General features: G+C 54.1%; 7 protein-coding genes across 7 annotated transcripts; 2 read left to right on the forward strand and 5 right to left on the reverse strand.

The window, feature by feature from the left end:
• Positions 1-137: 137 nt before the first annotated feature.
• On the reverse strand, positions 138-1,791 carry J4E92_000901 (uncharacterized protein; the record flags this gene model as incomplete). Its single annotated transcript, XM_051492315.1, has 3 exons — positions 138-1,385; positions 1,439-1,564; positions 1,621-1,791. 3 exons carry the CDS (start codon positions 1,789-1,791, stop codon positions 138-140), a joined length of 1,545 nt encoding a protein of 514 aa, XP_051357827.1.
• Positions 1,792-2,501: 710 nt separating this feature from the next.
• J4E92_000902 (uncharacterized protein) lies at positions 2,502-5,384 on the reverse strand (the record flags this gene model as incomplete). The annotated part of the gene is made up of 3 exons (XM_051492316.1): positions 2,502-2,744; positions 3,043-3,108; positions 3,351-5,384. The coding sequence occupies 3 exons, from the start codon at positions 5,382-5,384 to the stop codon at positions 2,502-2,504; spliced, it is 2,343 nt and encodes a 780-aa protein (XP_051357828.1).
• A 3,062-nt stretch (positions 5,385-8,446) lies between these two features.
• Positions 8,447-9,598, forward strand: J4E92_000903 (uncharacterized protein; the record flags this gene model as incomplete). Its single annotated transcript, XM_051492317.1, has 2 exons — positions 8,447-8,482; positions 8,543-9,598. The coding sequence occupies 2 exons, from the start codon at positions 8,447-8,449 to the stop codon at positions 9,596-9,598; spliced, it is 1,092 nt and encodes a 363-aa protein (XP_051357829.1).
• A 209-nt stretch (positions 9,599-9,807) lies between these two features.
• On the reverse strand, positions 9,808-10,468 carry J4E92_000904 (uncharacterized protein; the record flags this gene model as incomplete). Its single annotated transcript, XM_051492318.1, has 3 exons — positions 9,808-9,906; positions 9,971-10,089; positions 10,171-10,468. The coding sequence occupies 3 exons, from the start codon at positions 10,466-10,468 to the stop codon at positions 9,808-9,810; spliced, it is 516 nt and encodes a 171-aa protein (XP_051357830.1).
• Positions 10,469-12,110: 1,642 nt separating this feature from the next.
• On the reverse strand, positions 12,111-12,933 carry J4E92_000905 (uncharacterized protein; the record flags this gene model as incomplete). The annotated part of the gene is made up of 2 exons (XM_051492319.1): positions 12,111-12,746; positions 12,823-12,933. 2 exons carry the CDS (start codon positions 12,931-12,933, stop codon positions 12,111-12,113), a joined length of 747 nt encoding a protein of 248 aa, XP_051357831.1.
• A 1,370-nt stretch (positions 12,934-14,303) lies between these two features.
• On the reverse strand, positions 14,304-15,576 carry J4E92_000906 (uncharacterized protein; the record flags this gene model as incomplete). Its single annotated transcript, XM_051492320.1, has 2 exons — positions 14,304-14,323; positions 14,373-15,576. 2 exons carry the CDS (start codon positions 15,574-15,576, stop codon positions 14,304-14,306), a joined length of 1,224 nt encoding a protein of 407 aa, XP_051357832.1.
• Positions 15,577-18,551: 2,975 nt separating this feature from the next.
• J4E92_000907 (uncharacterized protein) lies at positions 18,552-19,702 on the forward strand (the record flags this gene model as incomplete). Its single annotated transcript, XM_051492321.1, has 2 exons — positions 18,552-18,938; positions 19,055-19,702. The coding sequence occupies 2 exons, from the start codon at positions 18,552-18,554 to the stop codon at positions 19,700-19,702; spliced, it is 1,035 nt and encodes a 344-aa protein (XP_051357833.1).
• Positions 19,703-19,828: the final 126 nt, after the last annotated feature.

A 19,828-nucleotide genomic window follows, 5' to 3' on the forward strand; every position in this document is an offset into this window, starting at 1 on the left:
GGCAACGACTGAGCTCCAAGCTAGACACAGAATCGCACTCTTTCCAAACCATATTCGCCTTGCAACCACCGCCGGAAATACTTGCCACGATCTTACTGCTACTGCCCGATGTATATTGGGCGCTCTGCTAAGGTCTCTCATCCGTTGGTCCGATCGCTCGCCGGAGTTTGGGTGGCAGATCTAGTGCCCAAGGTGCTACCTGGGCGGTGACCTTCTTCATACTGGAACTTCTCAAAGCTCTGATCATTCCGAGAACGCGCATAGTTATGAGAGCGCTTAGCTGCAGGCTCCATCTTGTATCCTCCGTCACCATCCGCCGGACGCTTCCCAGGCACTGCTGATCCACCAGGTGGCTTTCGACCTGGACTAAACGTACCCGACTGACCACCCGTAGCCATGTAGTTGTTAAACAGCGACGGCAACATACGTACATGCTTCAGGATCTGCTCCTGCTCCTGAGGAGTCGGATGTCTAAGCCCCTGCGGATACGGATGAATCTGAGTCTGCACTATGCGTTGCTCGTCCGACATACTCGACCACTCTTGTTCAAACCGCGGTAGATGGCGGAGGGACGTCAGTGGTAGCGCGACATACTTGGCAATATCCCTCCCCAACATGACGTTATCAGCCGCGACTTTCGAGTGCCAGAACAGCCGCGCGAGGTAATGAATCCGCTGTGGAAAAGTAAAATCCATATCCTCCGCGTTCAGCGATTCAAACTCCTCGCACCGACGGAACGGCAAGCCAGCGACACCCATTTTGTGGATGCGCATAGCGTTGCTGACGATGATGTGTGCGGTCGCTTCGATGTCTCTGGGATCAGCCCATGTACCCGTTTTGGAGAATTTGACGGCGTAGGGATATACATCTGCGACTGTGTCCCATATGTTGGAGAGGTTGACGAGACCGAAACAGATCTTCTTGACATAATACGATTTCTCCGCTTCGTTTTGTGGTACAGCGTAGGCGCCAGTCGACGGTCGCCATATGATTTCTTCTAGGTAAGACGCGACAGCCGCGCCGGTGGGTAATTCGAGTTCGTTGAACGACGAGATCGAGTAGGGTTGTAGTAGTGGTCTTGATGGGCTGGGTACGGGACACTGATTATGCATCTGATCGAGGTCGATATCGAGTCGGGGTAGCCAGGAGTTAGGTACCGCGGACGTATCGGTGGAGAGATTTTGCTTGTAATCTTCTCGATAGCGGGTATACGGGGTTGCGATCGGACGTTGGGGTGGGCCCGGGTTGAACGGACGAGAGTCGGATAGGGTCGCCCAGGATGGGTAGCCTGCCTGTGACAGAGCATGTTGATATTGACGAGCGTCCATGGGTTGAGCGAAACCAGTGGGCTGTCTGTTAGACAGTGTTGGTGTGACCCAGCCTTCCTGCTGTCATGTTTAGTTGAAGCATTTTCTACACTGATAATGCAGATACTTACAGGCTTTGGTGCCTGATTTACCAAGCTAGGACTCATGTTGGGAAATCTTGGTTGGCCCATATGCGAGAACACGTTGTTCCTTGACGTTTGAGCCCCATTTGGTTGGACGTTGGGGCTGTATGCGAACTGCTATGCGTTAGTTGCTATATATATTATCTGGTACCCAAGGAGCGAAAGCTTACCACGTCATCAGCTGAAACGTTTTGGTTACGCTGGGAGCCTGGGCGACTGCCGCTGAAGTCATCGTGACCTTGCGCCATAACGGAGTGCGATCTTGTGTTCAAGCGCGATACGTCACCTTGATCACTCGGTGTCTGCGCGGGCTCTTTCTTATTGTTGCGCGGACCGACCATTTCGAACGTTTTGGAATAGTTGAGCGGGTGTTGTCTTGAAGAGGTCTTCCAATGTCACGATGCGATATATCATTGCTCCACGTTATACGCCAAGGCTCGTGCCTAGACGCACGGGGTAATTCGGACAGAGATGAGTTAGCGTCATATCGAATGTCTGCTACGGCTTCACGCGCTCAGTGAGCATGATTGCGTGATATCGTAGTACGTCACCAGTTCTGGGGAGTTGGGATGATGAAAGTACGGGGTTCCATTATGATTGTGACTCTCGTTCTTAAAGAGGACCTAATCCTGTAGTAGAGTAGAGTAGAGTATGAAGTTTGGAAGTCATCGAGTCGTGTGTGGTTGATTTCGTCAGCGTGATGCCATGGTAGGACTTGAGTTAAAGTAAAGCCACGTCAGATTTGTAATCACCTTGTTTCTAATCAAGATGCGAAGTCAACAAGTAAAGATGTAGAAAGAGATGATGTTCCGATAATCCCTGGATTGCTCCTTGCGTCAATCTAAGTGCCTCGTGTATAGGTAGCCACCATGTGCAGTCTCGTCAAATTCTCAGAAAATGACCTCGCTCAACCGCTCAACCAATTGCAGGAGCGCTCGCATATCCACTCCCTCTTCAAAGACCAAAACGCTGACACCAAAGAAACAAGGTCATGGGTATAATATAATCATGAGAAACATAAATCGGTCGTCCGTCGTTGTTTTACCGCTCATCACATAACAGTGCATCCCATCTTCTTCTTCCCCTTGGCCTTCTTCTCTCCAACAAGGACGCCATCCATCCTGGAACTGCGCCCAGTACCTCCACTCCCACCGAGGAGATCGCCCACACTCTGCGACGCCCTATGCACGCCACCTTGCGGTGGCCCGTAGTAACTCCCATAAGGATGGTTGTACTGCGCACTTTGATCTGTCCTCGGCGGCGCACTGATGGGGAATCTTTGACCGGCTGAGTACTGTTGGTCTGGAGCAGCCAGAGGTGGCAGAGTGTTCCTTGGCTGACTTGAATTGTTGACTGGCGGTGCAGGATAGGGCATGCTCATGCGTGGGCTGCTCATGGGTAGAGGACGGCGCTGAACTGCTATGTTTGGAGCCGAGCCGCGGCGGGAGGTTGGAATACTGGGGACGGGTGGAGCGTAGAGGTCGAGATTATCGTGAGGAACTCGTTGAGTGCGCCCATTTGTGGGACGGCGGGTGGGCATGTGGGATGCGGTGTTCGGGTATGCGGATTGGGGTTGCGGCAAGGGTACATACGACATTTGTTCCGATGGTGATCGGGTCCTTGATCGCCTCCGTCGTATCGAGCCAGAAGATTGGGGGCTGGGGTATGTGGATGGATGCAGCAGAGATGGGCGACGCCCTGGGTCGGCAGCTGGAGGTGATGATACGTCGACGGAAGATATCGATTGTTGGCGCTGATGGTAAGGGTGCGACGGAGACATTTGGGAGGGGTTAATGGTTGCGGACATGTTTGGTAGTGGAGGAACGGGCGGTATGGAAGATGATGAATGAGTATGAGGTAATCGAGGTACAGGGGGCGCATCCGGATGGCTCAGGCTCACACTCTCTGCTGCTGCTGCGGTGGTCGTATATGCTGGCGGAGGTGGCACCCAGTTGTCGGCGTCACTTTCGTGTGGCAGCTCTCGATGACCGTCTGCACGACGGTACTCCAGGGGTCTGAAAGGCAGAGCACGCAGATGCCGACGGTTCGCAGGTGATACCGCCGCGACGGTGGCAGCCCTAGCTAGAGACATCTGAGATCGAGGTTGTTGATTATCATACGGAGCTTCAAACATTGCCTGTGCCTCTTCCGGTGTCAACTCCTCCGACTCATCGGAAGGCAGTGGTGGTCTTGGCGCATTCCGGTTCGCAGAAGTACGTGCCCGCTGAACAGGCGTGGTTCCAATTCTCGATGGTCTTCGTGCAACAATGTCGTTTCGATCCTGGGCTCTGCGCTGTGCCATGGTCCTGGTTCGTACCAGTTCCACCTCGCGATCAAAGTCAATCGAGCCTTCCGGTAGCATCTCGCCTGGACAAAGGGGGTCTAAGTCGTATTCTGTCTTGAGCGGCGTCGGTGGAGCGCTTCCCAGGGGCTTTGTCTTGTCGAAATCCAGGACTATCAGGACGCCCTTGGACCCCAGTGGCGCCCCAGGCACATCGTTCTCATCGGGTAGTATGCTCGAGTTGCCAACCGCTACAAGTCGCTGAACGTTGGCGTTCAGCCTAACCCATCTGAGCACGCAAATTTCTTGCAAAGTACCTGCGTTGTCGTTTGGTATGGGAATGCAAAAGCAAGGCTGAATCGGGGCATCCACCTTGGCCTTTTCGCTCGGCTTGTACTCCCAACCTGGTACTTCGTAAATCCAGATATTGGTGGTACCTCGCATCCGCAGGGCAACAGCGGCAAGGTCAGCATTTGGAGAGACAGCAGGCATAGCATCATCTACGAATTCTGAGCGCGTCCACCTCGCGTGATCCGGCAGAAACATCTTCCGCTGTGTGAAGCGTTGGCATGCAATATCGTAGATGCCCCATGAGTCCTCCTCGGCGTTGAACGCGAAGAGTTCGTTGAACGTCCCGGTGTCGGCATCTGGAAGCAGGGTAGCTTGGCGTGCTATTCTTGCTGTCTCAGGAAACAGCACCGAGCCGGTCCATGCAGCTTCCGGGGGTTGTGGAATCGGCTCGCCCTCTTCTGTAAGCGGACCATCGTAGAGACCCGGTAGGACGAACAAGGCCGAGCCATCCGACTTCCTCGCATACCCCGTTATGAGCAGTGTGCGACCGTCGTCCGAGAACTCCAATGCATCACCGGCGGGTCCCGAAAGCGTACGCCGTGTCGTCTCAGGTACTTCTGGCCCAATGGCAATGACTTCGATGCCGAATTTGTTGCCCGTAATTAAGATGCGCGCGTCCGGCGATATGACGATAGAGCTAGCCTCGTGCACCAGCATGATGGTCCGCCTCTTCTTGATCTGGTTATCGCCCTCGCCGTGGATTTCGTATAGATCGACCTGTGAAGGTCTCGATAGCACGGCCAATAGAAAGCCATCTTCAGTAATGTCGATTGCGACCGGCTTGCGCTTGACCTGCAGTGTCCTTGCCCATAGTCGCGGCAGCTGCACGGTCTTGACCAAGAACAGATTCGACGCCGAGTATACCGCAACATATCCACCTTTCCGGGACACATTCACATCGAAGCTATCAGGGAGCGCGGACGAGGATGCAGTGTTGGAGACGAGTTCGAGGAGGGTAAGGCTGGGGGCCGCATAGGACGGAGTGGCAATGGGCGTATCGTCATTCGGCCGATCGTCATAGGTAGTGGCGGATGTCATAGCCGTCGAGTGGCCTGACGAGGAGATAGTGTCGGTGTTAGCAATCGACGACGCAGAGAGCAGCGTGTTCACGTGCTCGTAGCCCTCCGAGTCTTCAGAGCTGACGGATGTGGTGCGCGCGCGCTCGTCGTAGGCCGCCCGTTTTCTGTGAGCGCTGCCCTCATCGCTGGCGAAAGCGACGCCCTTCCCTCTTCCTTCCGTTGAGGGCGCCGTGCTGTCGAGTTGCGCTCCCGGGTTGTGATGGTGTGAAGGCCTCCCCACCATGGTAAGCCTGATCGCGCCTTCCTTGCGTGGGCAAATGTGGTAATAGCGGGTGCGAAGAGCGTCAAGTGGGCGTCGGATGCGGCTCCATGAGGGTGCCTGTGGTCGCTTGGGTCGTCTTCAGCTGGGACCTTAGCAACATGGGAGCATTGCGATTACTAGTAAGGCAGCTTGGAATGTAGAGGTGTCTAGCAGGCGCTATTGCTGCAGCCAGACACGCTCGGCCAGGGTCACGTTCCTCGTTCAAGCCTGGCCTATACCCGATCTGCCGCTAACTCCTAGTCCGCTCCCATGCTCCGATGCTATTAACAGCAACACACGGCGCACACAGTCGCCTCGCCCTTTCGTATCCGATAATCCTGCAAAATCTCTATCTACTCCCTACTGACCGCCATGTCGCCCATGCAAGATGCAACACGCCGTGGTCTCCGGTGCGACCTTGACTTGTTTCGCGACACGCTGTCACATCTGTCCACCCTGGATAGCGCCATGCGACATTGTGGAGGCTGAGCTGTTTTGGCGGACCGCCTTTGGGGCCTGGCTAACTGAGGCTAACACGCTGGCGAATCGTGGAGAGCTGGTTGCCCTAGTCGCGCCCTGACGCTTGCAGCAACGAAACGCGAGAGGGCTGGTGGGGCAGACAACTGTCGCTACACTCCCTGCAAGGACATCCTTCACCTCTCGCTATAGGGCAGTATGTCGCCGTTTGGGTGTGGTAGTAGTACAGCGTCTTCTGCCTGCAGCAGTGTGCCTTTCAAGGTTACAATCACCGACGTCGAGTTGGGTCCTCCAATTTCCGCTACTTGCGCACTCCGAAAGCGGAGAACAGTCTTGGGGGGTATACTTTCTTCCACTGGCTGTGAGATTGTCGTATGCGATACTGCAAGTAGAAGCTGATGATGATATAAGATTACATCTCATGTACGCCGTGTACGCCGTGTAAATTGCTTACTAGGTAGTAGATCTCGCTCGTGACCTCCTTACCGTCAGCGGCACATCATCGTTGCCGGACGCCACTACGACTGGAATAGCAGATCGCGCATCCTCAGCTCTAGTTACGCCGGGCGAACGACGTCTGGAGTGCAACTGAATACATGCGCATGATAAGATAACCGCGATCGAGTATACAAACATTTTACTGTGAAGCAACGCCCTGATGATCGTGGAATCATTGCCTGTCTAGGTTCTTCACACCATAAAGGCTTTCCACTTGGCAAGACATGGCGCATACCCGATGTTCTCCCTAGCTGGGTGTTTGTTTCTGTGTGGACGTGAGGGATATATAATGATGCTGCTGTGTGATATCCTATCTCGTCCTACTGGTGCCGAACGTGCATGGCGGAAATTCTGGATCCTATTTTTTCCAACTCTTCCTCTGTATATGAAGCATGCACCTATCGTGAGATAAGATATAATATCCGCAGGGTTTACCAGTCCCTTCCACTCGTTTGCGCAAACGGTCGCAAGTGTATCATAACGCGAGCGTCCATCTTCGTACGGGATTGGATGTCTGTTATTAGAGCATTAGCCAGCCGAGGTAGTATGAGCTTCCACAGCTGTCTACCACTGAAGAACTCCTCATGTTGCATGTGCTGGAGGCCTCGTTCGCCGTGAGGGGACGTTGCGCGTGCCAATGCTTGTGCGATGTTCGTGATATGAAGATCGATCAATTCGGCGTCTGAGTGTTGGTCAAGAGAGCGCATGCAGCTCCTCGATGCAGCAATGGCAGGCGAGCGTGACTAACAATTTTCTGTAACTTGGTTTAGCGACGTCTTACATCCGCTTAGAAGGCCCATGAAGGATGGAAGTATCGTAATTAGCATAGCTTTTGTAGCTCGGTGGCTGGAGTAGAGTTTGAGTGCGTAGGACAACCTCCGGCATGACTACGGAGGTTTGGGAGCCAAGATGAGCGCAATGGCGCCCTCACACCAGTTCGAGAGCGTAGTGTCATGGAAAGAAGCCGATTCGGCGCTGCGTGAAACTTCACAAGGTGCGAATTCCAGAAGCTGGTTGGCGGCATCGCCGGAAAGCGCCTCGGTGCCATATGCAATTGTCAAATTAGTCATTGGTGATTAGGGTCCAAGGCTACCACGATTGCGCCGCCACCCGCGATCGCGCTCGGAATCGCGCCCGTCGCTAACTACATCGTCTTTACCATCTTTCCAATCTCGCTTTCGCCAAATTCTCGTCAAATACCTGCGCGGAGAAACTTGAAATGGAATTAGCCTGCACACATGCAGCCCCTCCGGACTTATATTCGGCGCTCGACGTCAAGTCTTTAGCCTGATTCAGTACAGATGGTCGACCCGAAGAGTGACTAACGGTCGGGGCAATGCGACGTTGCGTCTGAATATTCAAACTCTGACAAAATGATCCTCAAAGGCTACATTTTCAGAAGTTGGATCGAATGTTCTTTCGCACACCTTCATGAGAAACTCGGCCAATCGAGACGTGGAAAAAGTTGCTAAGTTTCACTACCACAGCTAGCACCACTATGTCGACCAACATCTTGGTGTGATCGACATACCCAACTGCGAGCCCCTGCAGCGGAAGAACGATCACCTTCAGCCTACATCGTCAGGCACACGACCTAACATGCCTGAAAATTTTACAACGACATGAACACCGCGTGCTCATTGGTACGAACGCGCATTTCCGACAATTGGCTTTGAACCCAACCTGCCACGACATGGCCCTAAAGTATATCGCAAGCTATGATCGGTGTCATTTGGGTCTGCGCTCGAAGTTTATTACCAGAGTGTGCCCCACGCCACCATGGGCCATGCTTGTTGAAGCTTGACATACTCCTAATATACTCCGCGGTTCCGCTCGATCCACTGCCTGCCTGAAATGAGTATCAATGCCCCGTCACTCGCAAACGACATGTTGACAGGAGAGTCATGGCAACACCACCACCACCAGATCCTCACTTGATTCCCGCGCCTCCTTCAGCGGCAGCGCTGAGGAGCGGGAAGTCTATTGCCGGTGCGACGCTGGCCCTTCAAAGCATCGCTCTGATTGTCTTTGGAGCGCGCATGTGGTCACGATGGATGCCTGTATACAGAATGCAGTGGGACGATTACACATGCGCTTTAGCATGGGTAAGTAGCAGCTCATGTTCTCTAATACACTCACGATATCGGGTCGACTGACAGAATCAGGTCTTGATAGTGGTTAACACATGTCTTCTCCTTGCCGCTACGCCGTATGCTTTCGGACTCCCACCAGACGAGTTCTTCCTGTCAGATGCGCAAGCTGCAACCAGGCTAGCGTCTATCTCTCAACCAATCTGGGGGTGGTCTATGGCCTTGGTCAAGATATCCTTCTCCCTGATGCTTCTTCGGATCTCTCCCTCGAGATTCATGAAGCGCTTCCTCTGGTCCATGATCGGTCTGCAGATCGTACTTGCAGTCTACAACACACTAGCAACACTACTGCAATGCATACCGGTCGAGAAAGCCTGGGATCTACTCGGTACAGTAGAAGGCCATTGCTGGAGCAGGACGGGAGTCAGGATAAGCTCGATAACCGTTTCCGTCGTCCATATTCTCACCGACTTCATACTCGCCCTTCTTCCCGTATCTTTTCTTCGTGGGATCCAGCGTCCTGTTCGCGAACGCGTTATCGTCGGCGCACTCATGGGACTCGGCTTCTTCACGGGCGTGGCATCGATCTTGAAGATTATCGCTGCTATGAACTTTGGCAAGACGGGCGACCCGATGAACGAAAGCATCATTGTCGGCATGTGGTCCGCTATCGAGGAGCTCGTGGGTTTCATCGTTATATGCGTACCGACTCTACGCTCGCCGTTCCAACATGTACTGCGTTACCTCGGCGTCGCCAGTGTTCGTATCAAAAACAACGCGTTCTCCCGCGGCTACGGGCGTACACAAGAGTCGGAGGTCAACAGGGACAACTTCCGAAATCACAGCCAGAGTCGTCTTGCTACTGTCGAAGGAGACGAAGAGTCCGGCTTCAAATTGAAGGAGCTGCACACGGAGGAGTCGAAGAGATCGTCGGACGAGATGCATTGGCGCGCGAATGAGAGGAATACAGGCAATGGCGAGATATGGTGCACGCATGAGGTCGTGGTTCAGCGAACCTCTCTTAGCGGAAGGCCGTCGCTTGATCAAGTTCATGAAGGCGCGGATGCGCCTTGGAAGGGTGAACCGTTGGAATTTGACTTGGGCATGGCAAGCAGGCACTTAAGTCGTTAATGAGGAGAATGTTCATAGCGGTTTCGCTGATCACACGAGGGAAAGATATCAGACGTCTGTTTGTTTATTCCAAGCGAGTGTACGAGCTATATGAGAAAAACGAATGTATAATACTCCAAAAAATATCTCACACCGTGAACTACAGAGGACGACCGACCAAATGAGGATCCAAGGTGTTGAACCACGTTCTCAACAGATGCAAATCGCACTTAGTTGCGCCCAGGCAAGCTGCGGCCCCTGAGACTGAAGCGGTTGGAGTTGATCTGCTCAGCGTTGACATCAACCTCACAGCGCATCTTACGATATCCCTGAAAGTGTGGAGATACGAAGTCAGTGTATGTCGCACATATAATCTGTACGGCCACAACTTACCTCCAACCTATCGAAGGTCAAGCCGCACGTCAGGAACGCCGCAGGCCAAGCGTAGCACCTTCCAACACGAACATCATTCGTGTCCACTAGGTCGCCATCGCCGCGGTCGCGGTAGTAAGCTAGAATGCGCAAGCGTACGTTAGCTTCGCAACCCCCTTTCCCAAATTTCTGTTGCACACCAGGGGTAAGAGGACACTTACTCCAGTGATACCCCTCGAAATTCATCTCAAGGACATCAATGCTGGCAGGATCACTGTCTTCAGAGCGGCCGCAGCCATCACCTTCGCAGCGGACGCCCCGGCCACTCGCGTCATCGGTGTCAGGCCAAATCCAATCTAGGACAGTGTCGCAGTTGGCTTCGTCCTGGTAGACTTGCCAGCCTTCGACGTTTTCGGTGATGCCGTTGCCGCCGATGCCTACGCGGTAGATTTCGAAGTCGGCGGTGACGGCGCTTAGCAGAGAGGCTGTTGCCGCGAGGGTGGTGAGGAGGTACTTCATTGTGGATTGGGTTATTTGAATGAAGAGATGAGGGTCTGAAGGTGGATGGAATGAGTGATTTATTCCAGTAGACGCGGATGTTCATCGTCTTTTATATATTGGCATGTCCACCAGAAGACTCTTAAGTCCGCTCCGCAAGAGAATAGTCGACCACACCGGTGTTGCTCTTGGTCATCATGATGTCTACTGTCTCAGGCGTCTTGAGCATACAATTGGATATCTTTCTCGCGATCATTGGCTTCTGCAAGGTTCGGTTGAATACACTGTTGAAGAAGTGGAGTCGTGAGACATGCCCAGATGGAGTGAGTAGTTGCCATCGTATGAGAACAATCTCATGAAGCTTGGCTACAGAAGATTACGTGTCAACCTGAGGTAAGTATGACAGCTCTGATATGAGTACAGACTCTTGACCGTCGCCGAAAAGGATACTCTCGTGTGCGTGGCCAAAGGCAGTCTGCCAATACCCAACAAACCATAACTTAGAAACCTTCGCCTACCAAACCTAAGGCAAGAACTCCAGACGTTACCACGTAAACCATTCTTTCAAACGACTACTCTCACCGGTTCAACTCCATCACCACCCCATAAGCCATCCCGCCAAGCTCCAGCTACGTTCAGAGTCAGCATGCCAAGTTTCGCACACCAACCCGCATACAGACACATAATGCAGTTCACACTACGCCTGGCTACACAAGCTTACTAGATTAGCTAAACACTATACCAAAAATGATACACTATCTGCTCATTGCGGACACATCAACATCCGTTTGGAGGGAAAGGGCATTGCGTTGACACATCAAGCCAATCGCTCTGCTGCTTTGGTACGACGGGTGCGGCTCGTTCACTGGATATACCCGCGAAGTATGACTTGGCAGGGCGGATCTGTTTTTGGTGCCAAGAATCGTTCGCAGGTGTAGTTGTGTATAGGGTTCATGTGCTTCGCGCGTGTATTCGGATTGGACCCTGAGCCCGGGCATTAGGCAGCAGGTCAAGTCAGAATTGGTTGCTCGTTGCTGTACGGGCGTCACCAACTGGAAGACGTGCTTCGAATAATAGATCGCAGCGGCGCGATCGCATGGTTGGGACAGAGGTTTTGAGTCTCGAACGTGTGTTGAACGATCATTTCATACGCCTGGTACGCTCGATTGGTGATCTTGGCAACACAGGGTTGCTAGTGACGAATGATGGATTGAGAGACTACACTTTCAATGTCAGCCCCGTCTGCTTCTCATCTAGCGAGTAAGACTATATGAGAGGAACATGCGTAAACCTTTTCTGTCTGATGTGTCATGATTTGGAGTGTGATGTGCGGGGCACTGTTGGCTGGAGCGCAATGTTACCGGTGTTCCCGTTTACTATTCATTAGACATCACGTAGGGGGGAAGTGACTAAAGGGTATAATCGATTCCATTACGCATCACAAAAGGTCCTTTTGGGTAAGCAATCGCGCCGACGACTATGCAAAACACTCGCATTCCACTCTAGTTACAACCGCCCTCCACACACGCACACAATCAACGCACAGATTCGGAACCAAACAAGAAGGCGACACCCTATGAGTGAACACCAGGAGTATCATCGAAGAGAAAGGAAACCAATGCTAGTCATAACATAATAACATATCCGGGGTACGGAAATGCGCTTATAGCATGAAAGCGAAAGCGGCAGCGGCACCAGCGAAGCTGAGCGCAGCCTGGACACCGGAAGCAGCGTTGGTGGTAGCCTCAGGGAGCCTGGAGGTGGTAGCGTTACCACCGGCAGTGGGCATGGGGACGGTGCCGTTGGCGTGGACACCAGTGCTGTAGGCAGGGACCATGGCGGAGGTCATGACGGTGGTGGGGTAAGGAGCCTCGCTGGAGTGGACGGAAGATGGCAGAGGGATGGGAGTGTGGCTAGCGGCGGCAGATGAAGCACCGTATCCGTTTCCGTAGCTGGCAGCGGGGGTAGAGCTGGCGGCAGCGGCGACGCTGCTGGGCTCGATCATGGAGGAAGAGACGGCCTCCTCGCACTTTCCAGCGGAGATACCGAACTGGGTGGAGTACTGGTACTGGCCGGTAACATCGTCGATGATCTGGATACCGTATCCGTTGGGGCCGTTGGTCGCCTCAAGAGTGGAGGCAGGGGTCCAGCTGAGGGAACCGCTGTTGGAGATACCCTCGGCGATGGAAGGACCGAATTTGACGACGTTGGTGGAGGGGCCCTTGAGGAGGAGGACAGAGACGGTGTTGGGGGTAGTTGGCTGCCAGGTGATGGTGAACTGCTCGCAGGTGGGGACAACCTAGTGGGGCGCATTAGCTTCCAGGGTCTTGTTTGGTTTCGCGATGCGTGCGCAACGCTCAGGGGTGCAAACATACCTCGTTCAAAGGGCGGGTGATGGGGTTGCCACTGGGCTCGCCAACGGGAGCGTGGATCTGGGCAGCGGCGAGGCCGGCGAAGAAGGTGATGATGGTAGCCTTGGAGTACATGTTGATGGTTGTTGTGGTGGTATTAGGTGATTAACCGGAGTAGATCGAGTATTAAGTAGTGGGAGATGGTTGGTAATGAGTGACTGGTTTCTTAAAGAAGGGCTGAAAACAAAAGTCTTCTGAGGGCTGCAAGATATCTAGGCGAAGGTGAGCAGTAGGAAGAAACAAGACAAGAGGGAGTCAGTCGAACTATATCGATTTTCCCATCCACAAACGGTCAATGCAGGTACCCCTGTTGCCGGCGCAACTTAAGATTGGTGCTCCAGTCCCGTGCAATATCCTTCGGAGCCAGCGCTAGGACGCATTGCACCGCGCTTGGGCGCGCGTGACGAATGACACCGCGACGAGGGATTTAGGCAGCTCGTATTGCAGTGGATTGCGGCGTCTTCAGGAGTGCTTGGTGGCTTTACCGGTCAGCTTGTTGGACGCTGGTGCGGGCTATTCCTGGCTGCTTGGAGATTGCTTCTGTCGCTACTGTCTGCGGGTGCCTGAAGGTTAGGAGCGTTGTTCCTGTCAGCCGGCAGACTGTCAGCAATATCGGCGCTTACACAGCCCTAACAGCTGAAGGGCCGACAGCTCAACGCCGAAGAGATGAGAGTCGCATTTCGTCGCGGTGTTTGAGTTTGCGGTGAGGCGGTGTCACGATGCGCGGGCGAGGGTTCTCCAGATTCTCGCAAGCCGTGGAACGCGATCTGCTTGCTTGTGCCCGAGTCGTGCGCTCTAGCTCAGGTACCGTTGCACTGGCGGCCGTCGAGGCGCCACTGGTTCACGACCAGGCCCCGAAAAGGGAGAGTTAGGTTGGCCCTTTGTCGCACCTTCGTGCGCTCTGGCTCGACGCATCGCCGTCTAAGCGAGGCTGCACATCACAGACATTCATCTCACCGTAGGGCAGGTGCGAGCGAGATGGCTTGGGCCGGGCGCGGCAGCCGCGAACAAGCCCGTCAGCCCGCAAAATCACCGCTTCACCCCATTAAACCTGGACAAAGTAATCCAACTCACAGCTCAGACGTGTCACGATAGTTTGCGTTTGTTTCAATTTCTCCATTGCATTGTTGACTCTACAGTTTGTTTATCGTCTCATATTTACATTGCGCCAGGTGCGCCCCTGCCCAGCCAACAGCTCAATGGGCGGTGCGACGGTGACAGCTGTGTCAGCCGATACAAGCATGGACAGCCCTACTGTATGTGGGTGTCCCATCTAGCGAGTGAATGCGTCGTCGGGGTATCTTCGAAGCGGTATGAAATTCGTTACATCATTACTGGTCGGTGTGTCGAGTAGAAGGTGTTGCGGCGGAGCGAGTGTGTGTGCATGAAGGACGGGAAAAAGAGTAGGATCGCGCCAAGTAGACGTTGCATGAACAACGAGGCACTTAGCCACACTGGCCGGGGTCTAGAGGTTGTCAGTTTCATGCTCATGCGACACCAGAAGGAGTACTTACACTGTCGTGCCGTTAGCGGCTGGGGGAAGATACCGCCCTCCAAGAGGGCCTTCATGTCCCATTCGGGTGCGCCCTCGGTCTTCCAGGTCCAGAAAATCCAACCGGTGGCCATCTCGTAGGCGTCAAGCTGCGCCTCAATGAAGCGACCGACGTTGTACCTGTCGGCTTCTGACAGGCCAGCAACAGTGCCAGTCGACTTGCCGGTGCAGTCACCGACCTTGGAGCCGCCAAAGGTACCATCGTAACGCGCACCCTTGTCCTTTCCGTTGAGCCACTTTGCGCAGTCGGTGATGCCACCAGTCCATTCACCAGCGATAGTCCACTTGCCGGTGGATGCCATCTGTCTACCGAAGTCGCAAGCGGTCTTGACGTGGTCGTCAATGCTCATAGCAACAGCAGAGTTGTCGAAGATCTCGTAGTGGTGAGTGTCGAGGAGAAGGTTCCACATTCCAGCACCCCAGTTACCCCACGAAGTTACACCCTGGAATGCATCGTGGAAGGTGACTGCAACATTCGAGTCCCTCAAGTTGCCCCAACCATCCATGTAGAATTGTCGAACCGTGTTCATGTCGAGACTGGGGCCCAGAGGCTCGTTGAGAAGCTCGATAGCTGAGACGGCGGGATGCGACGCGTGATCATCGCGTATCTTGTTGAGGACTTTGATGGTGTAGGCCACTGAATCGCCCTGAGTCCAGCCAACGTTGCCGTATTTGCCAGAGTTGTCGAACCCGTTCTGGGATTCGGGTGCGCCATGAAGATCAATCATAACATGGAGACCAACATCGGACGCCCAGTCGAGCGCTTCTCCGAGCTTGTCGTACGCGCCTGGTAGGTATGGGTCGCCGTCACGTGGGAGTACGCTCCAATAACCAATTGGAATTCGAACGTGGTTCAAACCAGCACCGGCCATCTGTTCGAAATCGGCTTTGGTGATCCAAGAGTTCCAGTGGTCACGCAGCCTCGACTGTGCTTCTTCCTTGCCGACAGCTGCAACGAGTGTGTACTCGTCTTTTGCGCTGTTGCCCTCGAACATGCTGGGTGTGATCCAGGGCTCGAGAACGAACCAACCGCCTGTGTTGACACCGCGGACCTTCTGGTTGTTGTAATCGAACATGGGTGCGCGCTTGATGGGTAGGAGCGGAGATGCGTTTGTGCTCAGAGCAAGCAGGCCAATGGCCGCCGCTGATGTCCAGGATCCGATCATATTGAGATGAGGAGTGTTGTTACTCAACTAACTGAATGCTGTATAACATGCAATTGTACTCGAAAGGAGTACAGGAAAGGTTGTGTAGCTGATGGACCCAGACTTGAACTTGTGCAGACCCATGGCATCGGGGGAAGGATCTCCTTTTAACCAGAACAAAGCGAAGACTCACAAGCCGCCAACACAGCAACAAATTCGCCCCAATTTTCTTCCCAGTCATGCCCACCATACAAGCATGTGTTCGCTGCTTCACGACGTAGGGATGATCTCCTTTCCCGGAGCTCTATCCTAGCTAGCCGCGACAGCTATTCTGGCCACCATTAGGGCGGTGTCGGGGAAGGCAACCAAGGCAACCAACCGCAGTACCGCCGACATGTCGCGATCGAGCAGTGTCGGAACGATGTGTACATCGTTACTTACTCCGGACACGGAGACATCGCTGGCGAATGACGCGGTGACGCAACAGCTCCAATAGGGGAAGCAAGTCGAAGCTACCCCAAGCCGCTTGACAACCGCCACAAAGACCGGTTCCGCCAGCAAGCTACGGTAGAATGGACCCTGGGGGCCTCGGCAGGCCATAGCATAAAGCAAAAGATCTGGGGTCAGGCGGATCAAAGAGGTCAGATGCAGGGTTGTTGCTTGGCGGAAATTGTAAGGGATATTCAGGTACAGTGTGGTGATTGGAGGACTGTTTGATGGCTATGATGTGGGGATCGGCATGTCTCAGCCACTTAGCTTCCGAGGCGGTGCTCACGCGTTGGAGATGATCTTCGAGAAGCTTGGAACCGCGTCCCCGAGGAGCGTCGTGATACACCGGAACGTGGACGGTGGGTTCTTGGGAGTGAGTTGGCGTTTGCCAACACCGACTTGTCAAGAGCATGGTCGACAACATGGAAATCCGGTTGCGGCCAAGTTCGTGTAACGTTGCTTCGGGCGTTCCCCGATATCTTCACGGAGTACCCTTGGTGTGTACTGAGCATCTGATGTCGTACGTTCGTCCACACAGGGCGGCTTAGGAATGCAGACTGGGCTGCAAGCGGCACCGTTGCGGGGAAGGTCAAATGCAGACCTTTGTTGTGGTTCTGTGATCGGCAACACGTCCACATGCAAAACACGCTGTCCCCGGGCAAAAGGCCCACGAGGCCGAAGTTCTTCCAACATGGTGGAGGTATGATGCCATTATCTGACTCATGCCTTCTCGTGGGCAGTGATCTTTGCCACATGTAGAGGACTGTGGTACCTGGAAGCTGAGACAGGTACCTCTGCCTTGCCAACTGGCTAAAGGCGACATTCATTTGTAAAAGCAAGTTGTTTCGTGCCGTGGTGTCCAACATGCGAGGCAAACCGTGTGGCTTGCCAATAGGGCAGCAGGAGGATGAGCCGCCCCCAGAACCATCGACGTCATCAATCGCAAACATCTTCTTCACCGTACATTGCCAACTTCCTCTTCTGCACGTCACGAGATTCGCCCCCGACACACCGGACGCATATGCAGCTTGCCTAAGTGATGTCGTTACCAGGTTACTGACAAGACACGATTGTCGGGTATAAACGTGCAACGGCGCGCGATCGCGAAAAGCTTGGCTGATGCGGGGAAGGTGGCACGATGCCTTTCCCGGCGCTGGCGAAGTCGGCAGTAGATCTACGAGCGTGATCGTCGGAGCCATGGGAGGGCGTGTGACTGCCAGAAGTTTTCTAGTGACCATCGTGGATGCCCAAAGCTCGCTGAGGTTGATGTACCCGACGAGGATTCGTCTGCCGGCCTGTTAGTCTACCAAGGTGGCAGTTAGCTGCGCAGCGTCATCAGTCATAGTACATCGTGCGATGGGGTGCGGAGATGCGCGGGCGGGTTGGACTACTGGAACGAGTTAAGCTGACGGCATAGGTTTGTGGGGTAGTGTGAAGCATCGTGAGTGAAGTTTGGGTCAAGACGTCGCGTGATGAAGGTGGACAGAGTCGCCGCGCGGGTAGTGACGGCCTCGGGGGCTTTCAGGCCATGCGACTTGGGACAAGACGGTTCGACACATCATGGCGACTGGATGACGATGGTACTTGCTCGAGCAGTTGGAGGTTCGGCGTACAATGTTGCGCATGCTTAGTTTCAGAGGCATGGTGCAAGTCACGCGGAGGCGTTCTCGATGCGCTGCATGGCCGCCGATTGAAATTACGGAAAGATTTCGCGTGCACAGGCGCTGGCGGCAACCTAACGAACAGAACCGGGTTACTAACGATGCCCACGATACGCACATGTCGACCACGTGAAACCACATCAACGTCTAATGCCTAGCCAAACTGTATCCAACTTGGTCCCTGCCAGTGTCAACTAGAAAATTACAGACGCCTCTAGGGCAGGTGCAGCCGGAGACATGTTCGGAGGAGAGCAGGTCCATCTGGGCAATGTCGGCTGAGGTAAGGCGCCGCAGCCGCCTAACATGCCTCGGTGAGGGGCGATACCTTACCCGCCCGGATTGTTACAATACACAATACACATCACATCATCGAGACAGCCCGATTCGAGGTGAGCTCCACTTGTTCCGTATTTTTTCCGACGACATGTGCTGCCATGAGGCTAACGTCCACCATGGCAGCAGGCCGCCATGGGCAGACATGCCAACCCTGACATAAGGCGAGCATTTGAAGAGTTTCAGGACCAAGACACGCCCTCGAAATGTAACAAAGTACGCTGTTTGCATTGCGGCTTCGTGCGCGCGAAGAACACAACGCGACAGATCGAGCATCTCCAAGACTGCCAGCGATATCTGACGTCGCCCGAGGCGCAGGCCCATCTTCTCGCGCAGGAGCAGCAACAACAGCAGCCGCCTCAGCAGAATGGATTGCCTATGGATTCAAACATGGCTCCGGGCCCCAGTCAAATTCTGAGTGGACAGCAGCCAAATCCAAACCTCCAAGTAAATCGGCGCGGTCCCAACAGTAAGCGCACACGCGATGGACAGCCTATTGCGCCAAATATTGCCATGACACCCAATGTAGCGCCTTCTCTGACGTCTCATCTCCTGAGCATCTGCTCGGGCCCATTTGCGCAAGCAACACAGCGACCGTTCCTATCGCATGCCGGGTGTGGATCGCTAGGACCAGGACCGCTGTCGCAATGGCTGGTACAAGACGGACACTATGCGCGAGGCTACATTCGCTTCATAGGACAGCTTTTGGCCAAGATAAGACTGCCGCAGACGCAGAACTCGCAGTTCCATCCCATGTATCGCACCATGGACCTGCTCATCTCCGCGCTGAACAACATGCGAAGAGAGATGCAGTTCTTCGAGATCACCGCGACCAAGTATGGGCTTGCGCTGGGCATGGAACCGCCTACGCCTATTACGCGCGCCATGCTTGATCTTCTCGTGAGCGCTAGTAGTGCGAGCGCATCACTTTTAGAGGGTATGGTTGTGCTATGGGCAAGCGAACATGTAGGTCCAACCCAACCCAGCAATGGGCGCACGAAGCTAATGTCTGATAGTGCTATCGCTCCGCCTGGCAATATGCCGCCTCCTTCTCCAATACTCTCTCCAACACCTCCACTGACTCGCACATCGTCGCCCTCCACCAAGCCCTAATACCGAACTGGACCTCCCCGGCCTTCAGCAAATTCGTCGAGGCGACACGCGCGCTCGTCGATGAGCTAGCGAACATCACAACTACACGCGACGGCAAAGAGGAAATGTCGCGCTGCGAAGAGATCTTCCGACAAATGTGTTGGCTAGAAGAGCGCTTCTGGCCCGACGTCGACAACATGGGTGATAACAACGAGAGCGTGAGAATGGGTCCACCGATGGGCGGCCCCATGAGCGCAGGCCTGGAGAACAACATGCATAATAGCATGCCCAACGGCCTTCCAGTCGCAATCAACGGAAACGGGGTCCACAACCACAATCGGAACAACAGCATGCCAGGCCCTAGCATGAACAACAACGGCGTACCCAAAAACATCCACGGCAACCCCGTAAACGGCCGAAACAGCATGAGTGGTCCCGTCCGCAACGCGAGCATCAACGGTCCTATCAATGCGGCTATCAATAAGCACGACAGCACACCCGTCAGCGATAACAGGAATCCCTTTGGTATGCCCAACAGAGGCGGTATGGACAATGTTGGCCAAGGCTCATAGTCTGAGCACCATACTCTTCCCCGCATGGCTGCGTGGAAACTTCGAAGAGAAACGTTGCATCGTATCGTTCTTTCTAGTCTTTTCCCCGACGACTCTTCCTTCAGCGAGGACTTTGATGCTGGTAGC

Source organism: Alternaria infectoria, assembly GCF_024043175.1.
Source record: "Alternaria infectoria strain BMP 0036 chromosome Unknown scaffold_1, whole genome shotgun sequence".
Classification (NCBI taxonomy): domain Eukaryota; kingdom Fungi; phylum Ascomycota; class Dothideomycetes; order Pleosporales; family Pleosporaceae; genus Alternaria; species Alternaria infectoria.